This window comes from Cetorhinus maximus, chromosome 12 (genome assembly GCF_964194155.1).
Source record: "Cetorhinus maximus chromosome 12, sCetMax3.hap1.1, whole genome shotgun sequence".
Classification (NCBI taxonomy): Eukaryota; Metazoa; Chordata; class Chondrichthyes; order Lamniformes; family Cetorhinidae; genus Cetorhinus; species Cetorhinus maximus.
In genome coordinates this window covers 40,995,507-41,013,545 of record NC_135890.1, presented here as the reverse complement: position 1 = coordinate 41,013,545, position 18,039 = coordinate 40,995,507, and the positions used below count along the sequence as shown (strand labels likewise).

At 45.0% G+C, this 18,039-nt stretch overlaps 1 protein-coding gene across 1 annotated transcript in view; it reads right to left on the bottom strand.

The window, feature by feature from the left end:
- Window positions 1-18,039, bottom strand: part of anks1b (ankyrin repeat and sterile alpha motif domain containing 1B) — an 809,329-nt gene that overhangs the window by 535,565 nt on the left and 255,725 nt on the right. The window contains exon 4 of the mRNA XM_078553447.1: window positions 16,083-16,239. Within this exon, the coding sequence (XP_078409573.1) occupies window positions 16,083-16,239 (157 nt within the window). The remainder of the gene's footprint in view (window positions 1-16,082; window positions 16,240-18,039) is intronic.

Genomic DNA, 18,039 nt, shown 5'->3' with positions numbered 1-18,039 from the left:
GGGAGTCTCCTGTGTGGGAGGGGCTGGAATTTTTGCATGGGCGGGGCTGGAATTTTTTGGGTGGGTAGGGATTGTAATTTGTGTGTTTTAGGAACTCGGAATTTGTCTGCAAAGGTTGCTTGGATTTTTGTGTATAGCGGGGTTGGAGTCTGTATTATGAACTTGAATTTTTGTGAATTGGAGTCTTTTTCTGCATTTGACAGTTTGACTTTTTTTGAGGCGGTGTTATGTACACAATGCTGCCAATGCACTCAAATGCTAAGAATTTTGCAAGCATTTTCTCTCACTTTTTTGATTCATTCACAGGATGTGGACATCGCTAGCAAGCCCTTCCAGAAAGTGGTGGTGAGCCGCCTTCTTCAGCTGATGGTGAAAGTATTCCCATAGTGCTGTTAGAGAGGGAGTTCCAGGATTTTAACATAGCAATGACAAAGGAATGGTGATATAGTTCCAAGTCAGGATGTGAGACTTGAAGGGGTACTTGGAGGTGATGGTAAGGCCAAGCGCCTGTTGCCTTTCTCCTTCTATGCGCTGGAGCTCCTGCCTTGGGAGGTGCTGTCAAAGAAGCCTTGGTGAGTTGCTGCAGTCACTTTGTGCAGTTGGTGGAAAGTAAATATTTAATTTTTATTAATTTTTAAAAATTAATATCACACTCCTGACTTATGCCTTGCAAACAGTGGACAGGCTTTGGGTAGTCATAAGATAAGTTACTCACTACAGAGTTCCCAGCCTCTGACCCAACAGCATTTGTAGGGCCAGCCCAGTTAAGTTTCTAGTCAATGGTAACCACCAAGATATTCACAGTGGGGTGTTTGATGGTAGTGCCATTGGATGCCACAGGGAGGTGTTTAGAACCACTCACTGGAAAGAACTATTGCCTGGCACTTGGGTGGAACATATGTTACTTGCTGCTTATTGGCCCAAGACTGAATATTTTCCCATTCTTGCTGAAGGTAGACATAGATTGTTCATTATCTGATGAGTTGTGAATGGATCTAAACACAGTGCATCAGTGAACATCCTCACTTCTGACCTTATTTTGGAGGGAAGGTCATTGATGAAGCAGCTGAAGATGGTTGGGCCTAGGACACCACCCTGGGGAGCTTCTGTAGCTTGGCACGAGGATTGATTTGTTCTGGAGCACAAGCACTGAGCACTGCTGCCAAAATGTTGTTGACACCCATTATCTTTGCTGTATCACATGAAGTGAACCAAACTGGCTAAAGACCGGTATCAGTGACAATGAGCACTTCAGGATGCAGCAATGATAGGTCAAGCACTTGATACTTCTGACTGCTGATGGGTGCAAATTCTTCAGCCTTGTATTTTGTACACAAGTGCTGGACTCCTCCAGCAAGGATGAGGATGTTTAATGAGCCTGCTCCCATCAGTTATTTAATTACTCACGAGCATTCACGACGAGATGTGGCAGGACTGCACAGCTTAAATTTGATCAGTTGGTTGTGAGATCGATAAACGCTGCCGTGCTGCTTCTGTTATTTAGCATGCACCTTATCCTGTGATGTAGCTACTACAGGTGGCAGCTCATTTTTAGGCCCACCTGATGCTGCTCCTGATGCATCCACTTACAGTCCTCATTGAACAAGGGTTACTCCCCTGACTTAATGGTAATGGTACAGTTTGGGATATGTTAGGCCATAAGGTTACAGTTTAGAGCTTTTAGATCTGTATTGAATCTATACCATTTAGCACAGTGGTAATGCCACACAACACAGTGAAGATTATCCATAGTCTGCAGGAGGGGCTTCAAGACTGTGCATGACAGGGACTGTGCAGTGGTCACTATTAGCAATACTGTCGTGGGTAGATGCAACTGTAACAGGTAGATTGGTGAGATGAGATCAAGCAGGTTTTTCCTCATATTAGTTCTCTCACCACCTGCCACGGTCTGGCAGATATGCCCTTAAGGACTTGGCCAGGTCATTAGTATTGGTGCTACCAAGTTACTTTTGGAGACGAACATTGAAATCGCCCAGTCAGGATACATTACGTACCCTTGCTAATCTCAGCGTGTCTTCCGAGTGGTGTTCAACATCGAGGAGTACTGATTCACCAGCTGATAGAGGGGTTCAAGTGGAATCAGCAGGGGGGGCTTGAACTTCCGCGGAGTGGCAGAGTTGGAGTGCCATTCCACTCTGAACTATTTATCTGTAAATCCAGCCAATCCTTTCTTGCTCGACCTTCCAACTCAGGCCAGAAGAGAACTATGTAGGGCAGCGCACTTCTGAGGCCTTCGGTCCAGGGCTGCAGGGTTGCAAGTAAGGAAGCCACGCCACCTTTTTTACACCACTAGCTGCCATCAAGCAGAAGTTTAAATGTCCAGCAACTTTCAGAAGGCAGGGAGAAGGTAGGTTTTTAAGATAGGTAGGTAGGACTGGAGGGTGGGGATGGTCGGGTGGGGGGATGATGGTCGGGTTGGGGGGGATGATGGTCGGGTGGGGGGGGGGGATGATGGTCGGTTGGGGGGGGATGATGGTCGGTTTGGGGGGGGGGCGGGGGAGGATGATGGTCGGGTGGGGGGGAGGATGATGGTCGGGTGGAGGGGAGATGATGGTCGGGTGGGGGGGAGATGATGGTCGGGTGAGGGGGAGATGATGGTCGGGTGGGGGGGAGATGATGGTCGGGTGGGGGGGAGATGATGAGATGATGGTCGGGTGGGGGGGAGATGATGGTCGGGTGGGGGGGGGATGATGGTCGGGTGGGGGGGGGGGGGGGGGATGATGGTCGGGTGGGGGGGGGGGGGGATGATGGTCGGGTGGTGGGGGGGGATGATGGTCGGGTGGGGGGTGGATGATGGTCGGGTGGGGGGGGGGGGATGATGGTCGGGTGAGGGGGGGATGATGGTTGGGTGCGGGGGGGGGGGGGGGAATGATGGTCGGGTGGGGGGGGGGATATCAGGTGGTCAGTGGGGTGTGGGGGTTCAGTTGGAAGGGCGGGGCTTTGTTGGATGGCCAGGGTCAGTCAGGTGGTCAGTGAGGGGAGGGGCTCAGGTGGGTTCTGGGTCGGATGTTCAATTGGGGGTGGGGTGGGGGATGGTGTTCAGTGGGGGTATTGGTCAGTGGAGGGTTTGGTTGTTCCTGTGGGTCAGTGGTGTTGGTGGGGACAACGGCTTCAGGTGGTCACTTAGGTCGTGGGGTTCAGATAGTTGGGGGTTGGGGGCAGGGGGTGGGTTGGTCAGTGGAGGGGGTGGTCAGCAGGGGGTCCTTGGGCAGTGGGGGCATCAGGAGAGGTCAGTATTCTTGTTACCCAGGAGTTAGAAGCGGTTTTAATTCTTCTAACTTTTCCTGAATAACTATTATTGTAAGACAGTTGGAACCATCAGAAGGTTGTGAGCTAATTTGTACTTTCGGATGGTTCCGAATGCAGGGCAATTGCCCAATGGAAGTTTGAACTTCCCAAGCAATTGCTGAGCAATCCTTACCTGGGGATTTCCAGGGATAGCCAGGGTGTTTCCCCAGTGTATCGCTGGGGTACCCCCGCCCCATTAGACGCCCCAGAGCCCGGAGTTATGGGCCAATGGTATCAACCCGAGATTTCCTTACTCACCTTTGACCAGATGTTTTGGGGCCTGATGCAGTCTCGACTCCATGTTGAGGACCCCTAGGACCACCCCCTTCTAGCTGTAAACCACAGGTGGCTTTGTCCTGCTGGTGGGAAAGGTACGGTGTTGGGGCAGTCCAGAAATTTGTCTGAAAAATATGATTCCTCGAATATGACTATTCAGGCTGTTACTTTACTGGTCTGTGGGATAGCTCCCCCAATACAAGTCCCCAGATGCTATTGAGGGAAACTTTGTAGGCTTGACTGAACTGATTGTACCTTTGTCCAAGTCTAGGTCAATGCCAGGTGGTCCATCGTGCTTTCTTCTTATTAGATATTGTCTTAGCAATTTGCTATGACTGAATGTCTAGTTGGGTCATTTTAGAGGGCAATTAAGAGTCAATGACCTTGCTGTGGGTCTGGAGTCTTGGAAAAACCAGGCCCGGTAAGGACAGCTGTCTATCTGAGTGACATGAGAAATTTAAAACTTCCTACGCATTTGAATTTCTTATATCAGTCATCTGATAGAAACAAAACCCAAAAATCACTGGACTCAGGAATGAATAACAAGAATAGGCAAACGGTTATATATTATAATTCTGCATTTGAAAGAGGAAAATATAAATTGATAGGTTACCCCCGAAGTCATTGCTAAATCAAACGTGACCTACTTATTAGTGGTGGCACATAGATCTGACCCTATCCTTTCAGAAGTTTTGACACCCTCTACCTAAGGCAACCATGAAGGATCTTCCATGTGTTACTGACATTGGTAATGGCATTTTTCCTATAGATTTTTTGCCTCATACCAGAGCCAGCATGGGGTCTGATTCATAGACCTAATGGTCTTTTCCCTTTTCATAAGTCCATATGACTATATTTGAAGAAAACATATGTAAATTCAGCATGTCTTAACTGTATCTGGAATTATTTTATTTGAATTATCTGCAGTTTAACAGTCAGTGTGATACAAATTTGATTCTTTGCTATGAGCCAAGTGTCTGAAACAAAGTCACACTTGGTTAAATGTTTAATTGGGTTAAAAATCAATTAGGTCTCCTAACTAATTGGCGACCGCAAGTCAGCTGTAAAAGGAAAATAAAACATATGCAAGTATCCATCTCCCTTAACATTGAACCAACAATGTGATGAATGAAAGCTCTCTTGTCAAGTCTGATGAGAATCTGATAGTTTTTTTTATTATTGAGACGAGAAGTACAGAGTGTTCAAGTGTAGTGCATTTTTCCAACACATGGACCTGCATGCTAGCAGTTTCTAGTATGCCTGTTTTTGAAAGGAAGCCAAAGGATGATGAAAGGAAATCACTCATCAAGCTTCACTGCCTGTTTTGTAACTGAAGTCAGTTGAGACGAAAAGACTTAACAAATCTCAATTAAAACTTTGCAATTGTACCCAAATAAAAAAAAGTTTGCATTTGTGGACAAAAACAACATGCAGAAACAATTAATGCAACAACGAACCCTCCGTACAAATAAGATGGGAGAGGAAGTTAAATGAGTTAGCTCATTTTAAGTTAAAAGCCTATACGCAGTGTTACAAATGCAAGGTTAGTTATGTTTTAGGATGGTTATGTTTTAAACTGTCTCCTTTAAATGGAGTACTGGAGAGGGGCATATGGCCTCCTGCTAGTTCTGCTGGCAAAAACCCCATGTGACCTTGATGCCATGGAGACAAGGACCCAGATGAAGCCCTATTGAAAGCAAGGTGCAATTTTTTAACACCTGGAGACAAAGGGAAAGGTAGCTGGCCTTACTGCTGCAGACCCATGGACTCAGAGACCCTGGACAGAGAGAGAGAGAGAAAGAGAAAGAGACGGTGTCCCGGAGAGAGAAAGACAAGAAATCAGCAGCTGCTGTGAACAGCAGAGGTAAAAAAGGCTGTTTTCTGTTAGCCACCAGGCAGGATGCTGGTGGGAGCTCATTCTCTGACTGAAGAGACCGAACCTGTGGAGATTTAAGGACACCGGAAAATTTGTCCTGGCATGGCCAGGAGGAGTCAGCCCCAGAGTGGGCCTTGCTGTTCTAAGTCAATTCAGGGATTCTCAGAAGACCGAGGGAAACAACTTTCGACAGACATTGGAGATTATGACTCAACAAAATGGGGAGAAGTGAGCCAAGTTGGAAGCTGGAAGTAACTTTGGACTGTTTCCTGTAAAGACTACAATTCTGTAGAGGATGTGGTATAATGTAGAAATGAGGCATGGGGTTTTCAGTTGTGTTAGGAAATTAAGGGGGGGGATGGCCTTTCTGTACTTTAGTGTATTCAGTGACTACTAAGTAATAGTTCATCAATGGTGATTTTAGTTTGTTGGTTACAATAAAAGTTTAAAAACCTGAAATCTTGTCCTGTGATCCTTTGAGTCAGTCACTGGGAATTCAAATCTCTTTTTAAAACTTATCGGTCTCTGCAGGGATCGTAATAGTTTTTGAGTTCCTGGTGTCATTCTGCAAATCTGTCCACTAATGCATGACTTTAAGGTCAGACAATAGTATCACTAACATAATCATGCCAGTAAGAGGTATTCAAATGGTAGAGCCATGAAGCACGGGTCAAAAGAAAGGTGTCTGTTTTTGCTGCTCAAACGATTGCAATTTTTTTCTGGAAACTGAATCACACCATATGACAAGCCTATAGTCTAGCTCAGAAGAAAAGTGATAGCTGTGTCTATTTTCACCAAATGTTTCCTTCATGCCCAACCTTGCCATCAAGCCAGAGGTAAGGTTTGTCATCCAGTACAAAACCTGTCCTCAAAATGACAAAGACTTTTATTAGAAGGAAAGGGTTTTAGGATTTGCCCAAAGCTTTGAACAAAAAAGGATCAATCTAAATTTGTAATTTGAACAAGGCTCACAATACAATCCTTCATCTTTAGTCTGCTGAAAAGCAGGTTCAGCTTATAATTTTTTTATTTTCTTGGTAGTCCACGGTTCCTCTGAGTTAGAGGTTGTGGTTTCAAACCCATGTCAGGACTTGAACATATAATCTCAGGTGACACTCTAATTCAGTGCAAAGGGGGTGCTCAAATGTCAAAAGAGGAGTCCTTTGAATAAATGGTCAACAGTAGCCCCATCTAACTGTTCCAGTGGTTCTGGGGGATACTTACTGCCTTCTTCATGGAGAAAGGCAGTGCGCCGATGCACTGGCCAACATCATTCCTTCATCTAACAACACTAAAAATGGGTCAAATGGTCATTCATCACATTGCTTTCTGTGTGGTCAAGCTAGGAATATAATAGCTACCATATTGGTTTATATAATAACCTCCAAATTAATTAAATGCACAGAAAGCACTCTAGAATGTTGCTCAAATGTGATGGGATACTATATAAATGCAAGTCTTTTCTTCTGCATGTACTGTGATTTGAAAAACTTATTGCAAGTAAGCATATTTTTGGAATATAATAGTACATTTTCTGCAGAGGAATAACTAACCGAGACGGTGGGACACAGGAAATAAACATTTGGGGTGGGGCTGTGGGGTGACATAGGAGGGGGAGGAAGCAGAATGAAAAATGACGACAAGCAGCAGGATGACAGATGGAGACCCTGAAAAAGGAACAATCAAGCTAGGTAGGAAATGAACAGGCCAACAGTCAGAACAATAACTGCAGGTAAAAATTAGCAGAAATAAAAAAAGAAAAAACAAAATGGATATAATTTACAGGAATTAGTTCCAGTTAAGATTCCTGGACTAAGAGAATTCTAAGAAATTTACTGTATCTGCTTCCTTCTGCTACCAATGCTAGTATTTTAACAGTTAGCAACCATGTGAAGGCCCAAAATTGTACCAGGTGGTGTAGGAACCTTAAAAAGCAGATAGAGGTTAATTTTCAACTCACAGCAACTAAATCTCCAGCAGAGATCACAAGTAGTTTAAACTAGTATAATCAATCAAACTGGCAATTAATGAGCTAGCTGTTAAATGGAGTCCCTGACCTGTAGATTAAATTTAATATGCAAGGTATCAATGCTGTGTGATCATTTTCCTAAGTCACTCCTGGCATTATGTACAGGATGGATTGAATCCTCTTCAACAAAAAGTTAAATTCAGCACATTTCAGGGAAATAAAACAAAACTGCAACAAATAGAATAACTGAGGCTTGAACTTCATGGTGACAAAATTCAATCGCCCCAAAAGACCAGTGCAGGGGATTGTGATATGTGATTAACATGTGCCCGTTCCTTCCAATGAAGGCAGGACGCAAACTTTTGGCTGCCCACTAACTTACATGATAGTGGTGGGCACATTGTAGCATGGCTGCACCCCTGTGCGGGATGCAAAATCATGAAAGGCTAGCATGAGTTCAGGCTAGTCTGCAGCACTTAAAGCCAGCTTGCAGCTCTTAAAGGCAAAGTGTACTTTGACTGGAGGAGGTACTGGGAGTCAGTGAGTTTGACCTGGGAAAGGCACAAGAAAGTGATAGCATGGGAGAAAGTGAGCTCCAAGTATCTCTGACACAGCACTAGAGGTCTTACTATGGGAGGTAGATGGCGGGATAGGGAGTCCTTGATCCGCCGGGGGCTAGGGGGCCTTTCAAATACCGTAAAGGTCGTGGGAGCAATAGCCCAAAAGGCCTAGGTACAGTGCCACAAGAAGTTCAATGACTTCACCCAAGCAATCAAGGTCAGTGAATTCATCAAATGCCATATCCCACCAATAGACCACTAGCCCTCACACACTGCTCACTGCATCACACCTCCTCACTCACCTAAGCACAATATCAATTGTCACCCATACTTCACCTTCACACTTCCAACTGCTGCAAGTTTCACCAACACCTTACAGCTTGACCTCACTGTAAGCTATTCAACTGTGACAGACACATCATCCAAATACATGGGCACAATTCCTTCTCCCTTGCATGACAAGTTAGTGCATAATGAGAGGCAATAGCAGCTGACTGGTGGGGGATAGGCAGGGTGCACTGGCCTTATCCTGTGATGGAAGGGACAGTGCTCATCATCCTTGGAGCAGCCATGGCTGAAGCCATGCCAGCTGTGGGTCTGAAAGCAAAGATGGCATTATGCTCATTCCTAATCCTTCTTCTCACATCCCATTTCCCACTCATCCTACAATCTCTTCTGATAACAAGCTGCAGACGGTTCAAGCAGGTCTTGCTTTTCCCCCCCAACACCTCCACCCTTGCCACAACCCTACCCATGTGTCTTTCTCCTTTTGGATATCCAGGAACTGCAACCTGGCCAGGCAGTGGTACAGGAGCAAAGGACAAAGAGACTAATGATGATGAACCACCACCACCTGCCCTCACCTTCAGTCACCAACTCAGATACTAACACAGGGCATACTTCAAAGCTTAGAATGGAGGTGGGATCTGCACATGATGAAATACTGGGCAACAGTAACCTGCACCCGCGGCAGGGGAAGAGGGTAATACTGGTGCCAGATCACCAGAGGATGAGATCACACAAGAGTTTTGCTGCAGGGGACTCTGTTAAGGACTTTGATAGTCCGGCCTACAGAAAAAAAGACTGATGGGGATGCACACAGAAATGCTGGGTACACTGGCAGGCCTGCCAGAAAGCCTGTGTGGTCACTGTCAAGGAGCTAGGAGGATTCCAGCATTACCCTTGCAAAAGCCTTTGGGCAGAGCTTGGAGCCCATCCTTTTCTGCATGGAAATGGTGGTCAACTCATGAGAACACTTGCAAACCAGCGTCTGATTTCGCTGACTCAACTTCCAGTGCAGCACAAGTAGAGACCACCCAGCATCCGAGTGCTCCAGTGGAAGACACAAAAATCTCAGCTTGTTGCCATGCAGGCTCAGACTGCTGACATCATGGCTATGGATATCAGTGTTCAAAAGAGCTTACGCAGTCTCACAGCAGTCCAGCAATCTGTCCTGCAACACACTGCTCAGATTTCTGAGGAGCTGCCCTGGGGGAATGACAGTGGCTCCTATTGAGTACAGTAAAGGGTTAACTCTAATAATGGCCACTGAACATGTGCATGCTACACTACAGTGATGTCACTCACTGAGAGGTGATGACTGAAAAGCACCTTAAAGAGTAGCTCCAGCTCTGTTTTGGTCTTGTTTAACCTTTGTAAATAGTTACTATGTAAATAAATGTGTTTTCAACAAAAGACCATTGCCTCCAGCAAGATCTCTTCAAGAGTAGGAAAGTAACGAATCCCAAAATAAAATCACAATAATACAATGCCATGAAGCACAAACCTGATGCCCTCTCTCAGAGTGGCAGCTTTTATCTTTAGACCATAACACATAGGAGCAGAAATTAGGCCATTCGGCCCATCGAGTCTGCTCCGCCATTCAATCATGGCTGATAAGTTTCTCAACCCCATTCTCCCGCCTTCTCCCCGTAACCTTTGATCCCCTTACCAATCAAGAACCTATCTATCTCGGTCTTAAATACACTCAATGACCTGGCCTCCACAGCCTTCTGTGGCAATAAATTCCATAGATTCACCACTCTCTGGCTAAAGAAGTTTCTCCTCATCTCTGTTCTAAAAGGTCTTCCCTTTACTCTGAGGCTGTGCCCTCGGGTCCTAGTCTCTCCTACTAATGGAAACATCTTCCCCACGTCCACTCTATCCAGGCCTTTCAGTATTCTCTAAGTTTCAATCAGATCCCCCCCTCATCCTTCTAAACTCCATCGAGTATAGACCCAGAGTCCTCAAATGTTCTTCATATGTTAAGCCTTTCATTCCTGGGATCGTTCTCGTGAACCTCCTCTGGACCCTCTCCAGGGACAGCACACCCTTCCTGAGATACGGGGCCAAAAATTGCTCACAATATTCTAAATGTGGTCTGACCAGAGCCTTATAAAGCCTCAGCAGCACATCCCTGCTTTTATATTCTAGACCTCTCGAAATAAATGCCAACGTTGCATTTGCCTTCCTAACTACCGATTCAACCTGCAAGTTAACCTTAAGAGAATCCTGGACTAGGACTCTCAAGTCCCTTTGCAATCCAGATTTCTGAATTCTCTCCCCATTTAGAAAATAGTCTTTGCCTTTATTCTTCCTACCAAAGTGCATTACCTCACACTTCCCTACGTTGTATTCCATCTGCCACTTTTTTGCCAATTTTCCTAACCTGTCCAAATCCTTCTGCAGCCTCGCTGCCTCCTCAATACTACCTGTCCCTCCACCTATCTTTGTATCATCTGCAAACTTAGCCAGAATGCCCTCAGTTCCTTCATCTAGATCATTAACGTATAAAGTGAAAAGTTGTGGTCCCAACACTGACCCCTGGGGAACTCCACTAGTCACTGGCCGCCATCCTGAGAAGGACCCCCTTATCCCCACTCTCTGCATCCCGCCAGACAGCCAATCTTCTATCCATGCTAGTACCTTGCCTCTAACACCATGGGCTCTTATCTTACTGAGCAGCCTCCTATGCGGCACCTTGTCAAAGGCCTTCTGGAAGTCCAAGTAGATAACATCCATTGGCTCTCCTTTATCTAACCTACTCGTTACCTCCTCAAAGAATTCTAACAGATTAGTCAGGCATGACCTCCCCTTGATGAAACCAGGCTGATTTTGCCCTATTTTAGCATGCACTTCCAAGTATTCCAAATATTCCGAAATCTCATCCTTAATAATGGACTCTAAAATCTTACCAACAACCAAGGTCAGGCTAATCGGCCTGTAGTTTCCCATCTTTTGCCTCACTCCTTTCATAAACAGGGGGGTTACATTAGCCGATTTTCCAGTCCTCTGGGACCCTCCCCAACACCTGTGATTCCTGAAAGATCACTACTAATGCCTCCACTATCTCTTCAGCTATCGCCTTCAGAACTCTGGGGTGCAATCCATCTGGTCCAGGTGATTTATCCACCTTCAGACCTTTCAGTTTTCCTAGCACCTTCTCCTTGGTAATGGCCACCATACTCACCTCTGCCCCCCGACTCTCTTGAACTTTGGGAATGTTACTCATGTATTCCACCGTGAAGACTGACGCAAAGTACCTATTCAGTTCCTCCGCCATTTCTTTGTTCCCCACTACTACTTCTCCAGCATCATTTTTCAGCAGCCCAATGTCCACTTTTGCCTCTCTCTTACCCTTTATATATCTAAAAAAAAAGCTCTTGCAATCTTATTTTATATTACTGGCTAGTTTACCCTCATATTTAATCATCTCCCTCCTTATTTCTTTTTTAGTTGTCCTTTGTTGGTCTTTGTAGGCTTCCCAATTCCCTGGTTTCCCACTGCTCTTCGCTGCATTGTATGCTTTCTCTTTAGCTTTTATGCTGTCCCTGACTTCCCTTGTCAGCCGTGGTTGCCTCGTCCTCCCTTTAGTATGCTTCTTCTTCCTAGGGATGAATTTTTGCTGTGTCTCCCAAATTACTCCCAGAAAATCCTGCCATTGCTGTTCTACTGTCTTTCCTGCTAGGCTCATCTCCCAGTCAATTCTGGCCAGCTCCTCCCTCATGCCTCTGTAGTTGCCTTTATTCAACTGTAATACCATTACATCTGATTCCAGCTTTTTCCTCTCAAATTGCAGGGTAAATTCTACCATATTATGGTCACTTCCTCCTAAGGGTTCCTTCACCTTAAGCTCCCTTATCAAATCTGCCTCATTACACATTACTAAATCTTGAATTGCCTGTTCCCTAGTGGGCTCCACCACAAGCTGCTCCAAAAAGCCATCTCGTAGACATTCCACAAATTCCTTTCCTTGGGATTTTCTCAGTCTACCTGCATATTGAAATCCCCCATGATCACTGTAACCTTGCCTTTCTTACACGCCTTTTCTATCTCCTGGTGTATCTTGTGCCCCACATCCTGACTACTGTTCGGAGGCCTGTACATAACTCCTATTATGGTTTTTTTTACCTTTGCGATTCCTCAACTCTACCCACGCAGATTCTACATCATCTGACCCTATGTCGTTTCGTGCTATTGATTTAATTTCATTTCTTACTAACAAAGCAACCCCACCCCCTCTGCCAACCTGCCTATCTTTTCGATACGATGTATATCCTTGGATATTTAGCTCCCAGTCTTGATCCCCTTGCAGCCATGTCTCCGTAATGCCCACCACATCATACCTGCCAATTTCAATCTGCGCCACAAGCTCATTTACCTTATTTCGTATACTGCGTGCATTCAGATACAACACTTTCAGTCCTGTATTTCCCGTCCCCTTTCTCATTGTCGTCCCTTTATCTGATGTGCTTGAAGTTAGATTCCTAGCCCTTTCCAAACACTCTGTCCTATTTTGTGTTCTGGAGAATTTAATAGCCTCTCCTGGGCTCTCCTTTCTTTTCAGTTTTTTCATAATTTTCCATGAAGTTGAATCCACCCCCCCACACGCTAACTTGCTGCTTTGTTTCCCATTCGTTATACTTCTTGGAGTTTTACCCTTCTCTTCCCCCCCCTACTTTCTAGTTTAAAGTCCTGTTGACCACCCTATTTACCCTTTTCGCTAGAACATTGGTCCCAGGTCAGTTCAGTTGGAGACTTTCCCAACGGTACAGATCCCTCCTGTTCCAATACTGATGCCAGTGCCCCACGAAATGGAACCCCTCTTTCCCGCACCACTCCTTTAGCCGCGTGTTTACTTCCCTTATTCTCGCGTCCCTATGCCAATTTGCATGTGGCTTGGGTAGTAATCCGGAGATTATAACCCTTGAGGACCTGTTCTTTAATTTAGTTCCTAGTTCCTGATAATCCCCAAACTGGTCCTCTTTCATATTCTTACCTATGTTATTTGTCCCGACGTGGACCACAACAACTGGATCCTCCCCCTCCCTCTCCAATATCCTTTCAAGCCGGTCAGAGATGTCCCTCACCCTGGCACCGGGCAGGCAACATACCATGAGGGACTCTCGATCCTGCTTACAAAGGATGCTATCAATTCCCCTAATTATAGAATCCCCTACAACTACCACTTGTCTTTTTGCTCCCCCCTCTTGAATGGCCTCCTGTGCCACGGTGCCGTGGTCAGCTGGCTCATTTTCCCTACAGCCCTGTTCCTCATCCACACAGGGAGCAAGTACCTCGTACTTGTTGGACAAGATCAAGAGCTGAGGCTCCTCTGTTCCTGAACACAGGATCCCTCTACCTGCCTCACTTGCAGTCACACCCTGCTGACCCTGACCACTGACCGAATTTGAGGTACTTAATCTACCGGGTGTGACCGCCTCCTGAAACAAAGCGTCCAGGTAACTCTCCCGCTCCCAGATGTGCCGCAGCGTCCGGAGCTCGGACTCCAGCTCATCAATTCTGAGCCGGAGTTCCTCCAGCAACCAACACTTGCTGCAGATGTGGTCACTGCGGCTCGCAATGGGATCTGCCAGCTCCCACATCATACAGCTACAGTAAATCACCTGCCCAGCCATCTCGACTTAGTTAATTAATTTATCAATTAGCTTTGCAGTGTTTTTTTTTTCAAATTCGGTGCAGATTTCCTACCAACCAATCAGGTCACAGCTTTCCTATGATGTCACTTTTTCAGTTTTGGCTTCAGTTACTCTGTGCCCCGAGGTCACCGCTCCGGTTCTCCTCCCTCCGAGTTTGCTCCCAGGATTTACTCACCAATCAGCTGCTTTTGCTTTAAAATCCTCTTTCAGAAGTGTCCCTCGCAGGTCTGGTGCACTCCTGAAGGCACTGCCTCTTCCTCTCTTTTTTTAGGTTTGAGGAGGAGGCAGGGATGGAAACACTACAGCAATGTAACTGCCACTCCACCAGTGCCTTTGCTGTTGCTTGCCCGCCAGCCCAGGCTGCTACCTTCTATGCAGTCCAAAGCCAGGCCTTCTAGGACATGAGCTGTGCGAGGCTGTCCCGCAAGGCCATCTGCAGTCTCCCCCAGTGAAACTGAGCAGCCCTTCATCAGTAACGCAGCAGGGGGGGGTGGTGATGTGCTGGGGGAAGGTGGTTAGAGGGGGCAGTGAGGAAGGAGTAGCAGCATTGTGGAGGATTAGGACAGTCAAAGGTACATGAAGGACAGGCAACAAGGAAATGCACAAGGGTGATGAGTTGACTTTTGTATGTATTATTGGATGTTTTGATTGATAAAATCATTTCAGAATATTTGCTTTGAGCTGGCTTTTATTTCAGCATTGTGGCCAGGAGGATGCTGTGCTAATCAGTAACCGAGAGAACAGAAGGTGTGGGACAGTTGTTGAATGGGAAATTAGAATTGCATTCACTAGTGCTGCAATCAAATAAGCCAATCGCACACAGCCTGGCCAGAAAGGGGATGTGTTGGATGCCTCATACCTTTCTCCCCCTCAGCTGCTCATCATATAGCCGAAGGTGAGGGTGTGCAGACTGCTGCAGACCACAATAAATTTTAACATTTACTCTGTCAAATACTGCAGGGTTTACCCAAGAACAGTCCAGGCAGCAGAAGTAATGCTTAAACACCCTAATTGTCTACACAAACATGGTTCAAGGGGCAGCATGACTCTCGTTCTGCACATGCTGTGCACTGGAATCATGAGTAGGTGGATAGCCCTTGTTATTCAGCAGCCACGCTCTGGTTTCTCATGGCGACTCAAATGCTGATGGTTCAGCAAACTGGCCTAGAATAAAGACATCATGACTGCAGCCAAGATAACAAGCATTGAACTACACGAAGCACCAAGTATGGTCACATAATAGTTGGACACCGAAGAAGTGGAACCCTTTGTGGTTGCAGTACATGTCTGAATTTACATGCAGCATACGTAGAGTGACAGCTGTGCAGTTAATGACATCCTGTACATCGGGAGCCCTGCAGTACTGGCAAAGCCACATGCTCATTCTGTCTTCCTCACTCTGGATAAAGAGAATGCAATGCATTCCCTCTCTTTGCATACACAATGTCAGTCACCTCCCTTATACAACAGACAGCTAACAACAAGATAATAGATATGTCATCTACAACCAAAACTGTATTTATAAAGCAGCTTTAATCAATAATACATTCCAAGGCACTTCACAGGGGCATTATAAAACAAAATATAGCACCAAGCCACTTAAAGATATATTAGGACAGATGACCAAAAGCTTGGTCAAAGAGGTAGGTTTTAAGAAGCATCTTAAAGGAGGGAACTGAGGACAAAGATAGGGAACCACTGGAGTCAAACGTGCATTACAAAGCTACCTGATGTCACAATCTTCCTACTCTGCATGCTTCTGGCACGCACTCCCAGCATCCAGTGTCGCTCACACCAGAAGAATGCGCAAGCAGTGTGGACACCATTGTGACACCTGTAACACCAAAAATACAGGCACCAGGCAACCAAATTTCACTGCAAATATAAGTATGAGGAAATTATAAAAAAACTTTCCTTGTACATGTTTTTAAAGTTTACTCAATTCTACTGAGCAACCTGAAAATGAATCCACAAAAATCAATTTTAGCATTTCAGAGTTCCAAACTAAGGATTGAAAAAAAAGATCTTCTCAAATACTAAGCACAATTATGTCATGTCTATCAGTTTATAAAAACAGGAGATTACAAATCAATCTGTACTTAAAATGCCTGCTATTGAAAAAAAACACGATGCACCAAACATGCAGAGCCCACCTGCTCATTGACTCGCGAATGGGATGGTCCATGGTGGATTAGAATTTTCACAATATCCATGTCTCCCTTCCAAGCAGCCAAATGGAGTGGAAAACAACCCTTGTTATCTGCCACATTGGTGGAGGCTTCGTACTGAAGGAGCTTCAGAACAACATCCCTACAAGATAAGGGTCAAAATGTTCATAAGAGAAATTATCTGGAATTGAAGAGTTAACAGAGTCAAAGCTATACAAAAGCCTTAAGTGGAACAACATCATCGACCTAAAACATTAACTGTGTTTCTCTTTCAACAGATGCTGCCTGACTTGCTCAGTATTTCCAGCATTTTCTGTGTCTACATGAAATATACAACATGGTTGCAGCAGCATGTACAATACAACACAATGTCAGTAGTATGTCCTATGCAGTAGTGACAGCAGTAGATATCTATATGTATAACACAATGCCAGTGCTATGTTATTGACTGTAGTGTCAATGGTATGTACTAGACAGCACAACAGCATAGGTAATGTGTGATCCAAGAGTTGCTGTGGTTTATACTACAGGACATCATGGTAGACCAGAGACTTGACTCATGGAATTAAAAATAAATTCTTCACAGATCAGATAACGCATGGAGCACTCATTTCGCTAATACTGTTAGTGCCAAGACCAACAAGAATTCCTTGATTTGTTTTAACTACACAGTAATTAAAAGCATGCAACGCAGAACACTAAACAAAGCCAACCACTTTAAAGTAAGTGTGAATGGTTAAGAAAATTTTTTACTGAAAAAAATAGAATGACATTATATCTTTGGTTACTGATGTAAAAATATCCCACACCTTACACCCAAGGCAATTTGTTTCTTTTGAAAAATAAATCTTGCTGCTCCACTGAAAGCAACAAGCAGTCCAAGGAGATGTTGAGAGTTGTTTCAATGCCAGGTTTGTGGAATTTCAGCGTAGACAATAACCCCATATCACAAGTTTCAAAGAACTGCTTAGAATTTTTTTCTTTAAATGAGATATGCTTTTCATTCAGGAAGTTGGAATCTTCCCTGAAATTTGCATCCATCATCATAATTTAAAATAAAGGGTACAATTCTGAAGAAGGTGCAGGAGCAGAGGGACCTTGGTTTATATGTGCATAAATCACAGAAGGTGGCAGGTCAGGTTGGAGCACGGTTAATAAAGCATTCAGCATCTAGTACACTGCCTGAGAGTGTGATGGAAGCAGGTTCAATCAAAGCATTCAAGAGGGGATTGGATCATTATCTGAAAAGGAAAAATTTGCAGGGCTACGGAGAAAAGGCAGGGAAGTGACACTCGGAGAATTGCTCCTTCTGGGGGCCAGCACAGACACGATGGGCTGAATGGCCTCCTTCTGTGCTGTAACCATGCTATGAAAAGATGCTGAGGACAGTTTTGAAGTCTCCACCAATATCCTGGCAACTAATGTTGCACAGGCCAGGACTGAAATTGGAACTCCCTTAGTTCTCTGTGACTCAGTACCCCAATATATGGTGAATTTACCAACTACATAATAATCAGGGGAAAAAAGTTATATTTTTAGTGCACAATTAATGAAAAATTTTACAGTTAATATTTCTTAAGAACATAAGAAATAGGAGCAGGACTAGGCCATTCAGCCCCTCGAGCCTGCTCCGCCATTGAATGAGATCATGGCTTCAACACCATTTTCCTGAACTAACCCATATCCCTTTATGTTTTTAATATCTATAAATGTCGTTCACAGTCTTGAACATACTCAGCAACTGAGCCTCGACAGCCCCCTGGGGCAGAGAATTCCAAAGATTTACCACCCTCTGGGTGAAGAAATTCCTCCTCATCTCAGTCCTAAATGGCCTGCCCCTTATTCTGAGACTGTGTCCCCTGGTTCTAGACCCGGGAAAACATTGTTCCAGCATCTACCCTGTCGAGCCCTCTAAGAATTTGTGTTTTTGAATGAGATCACC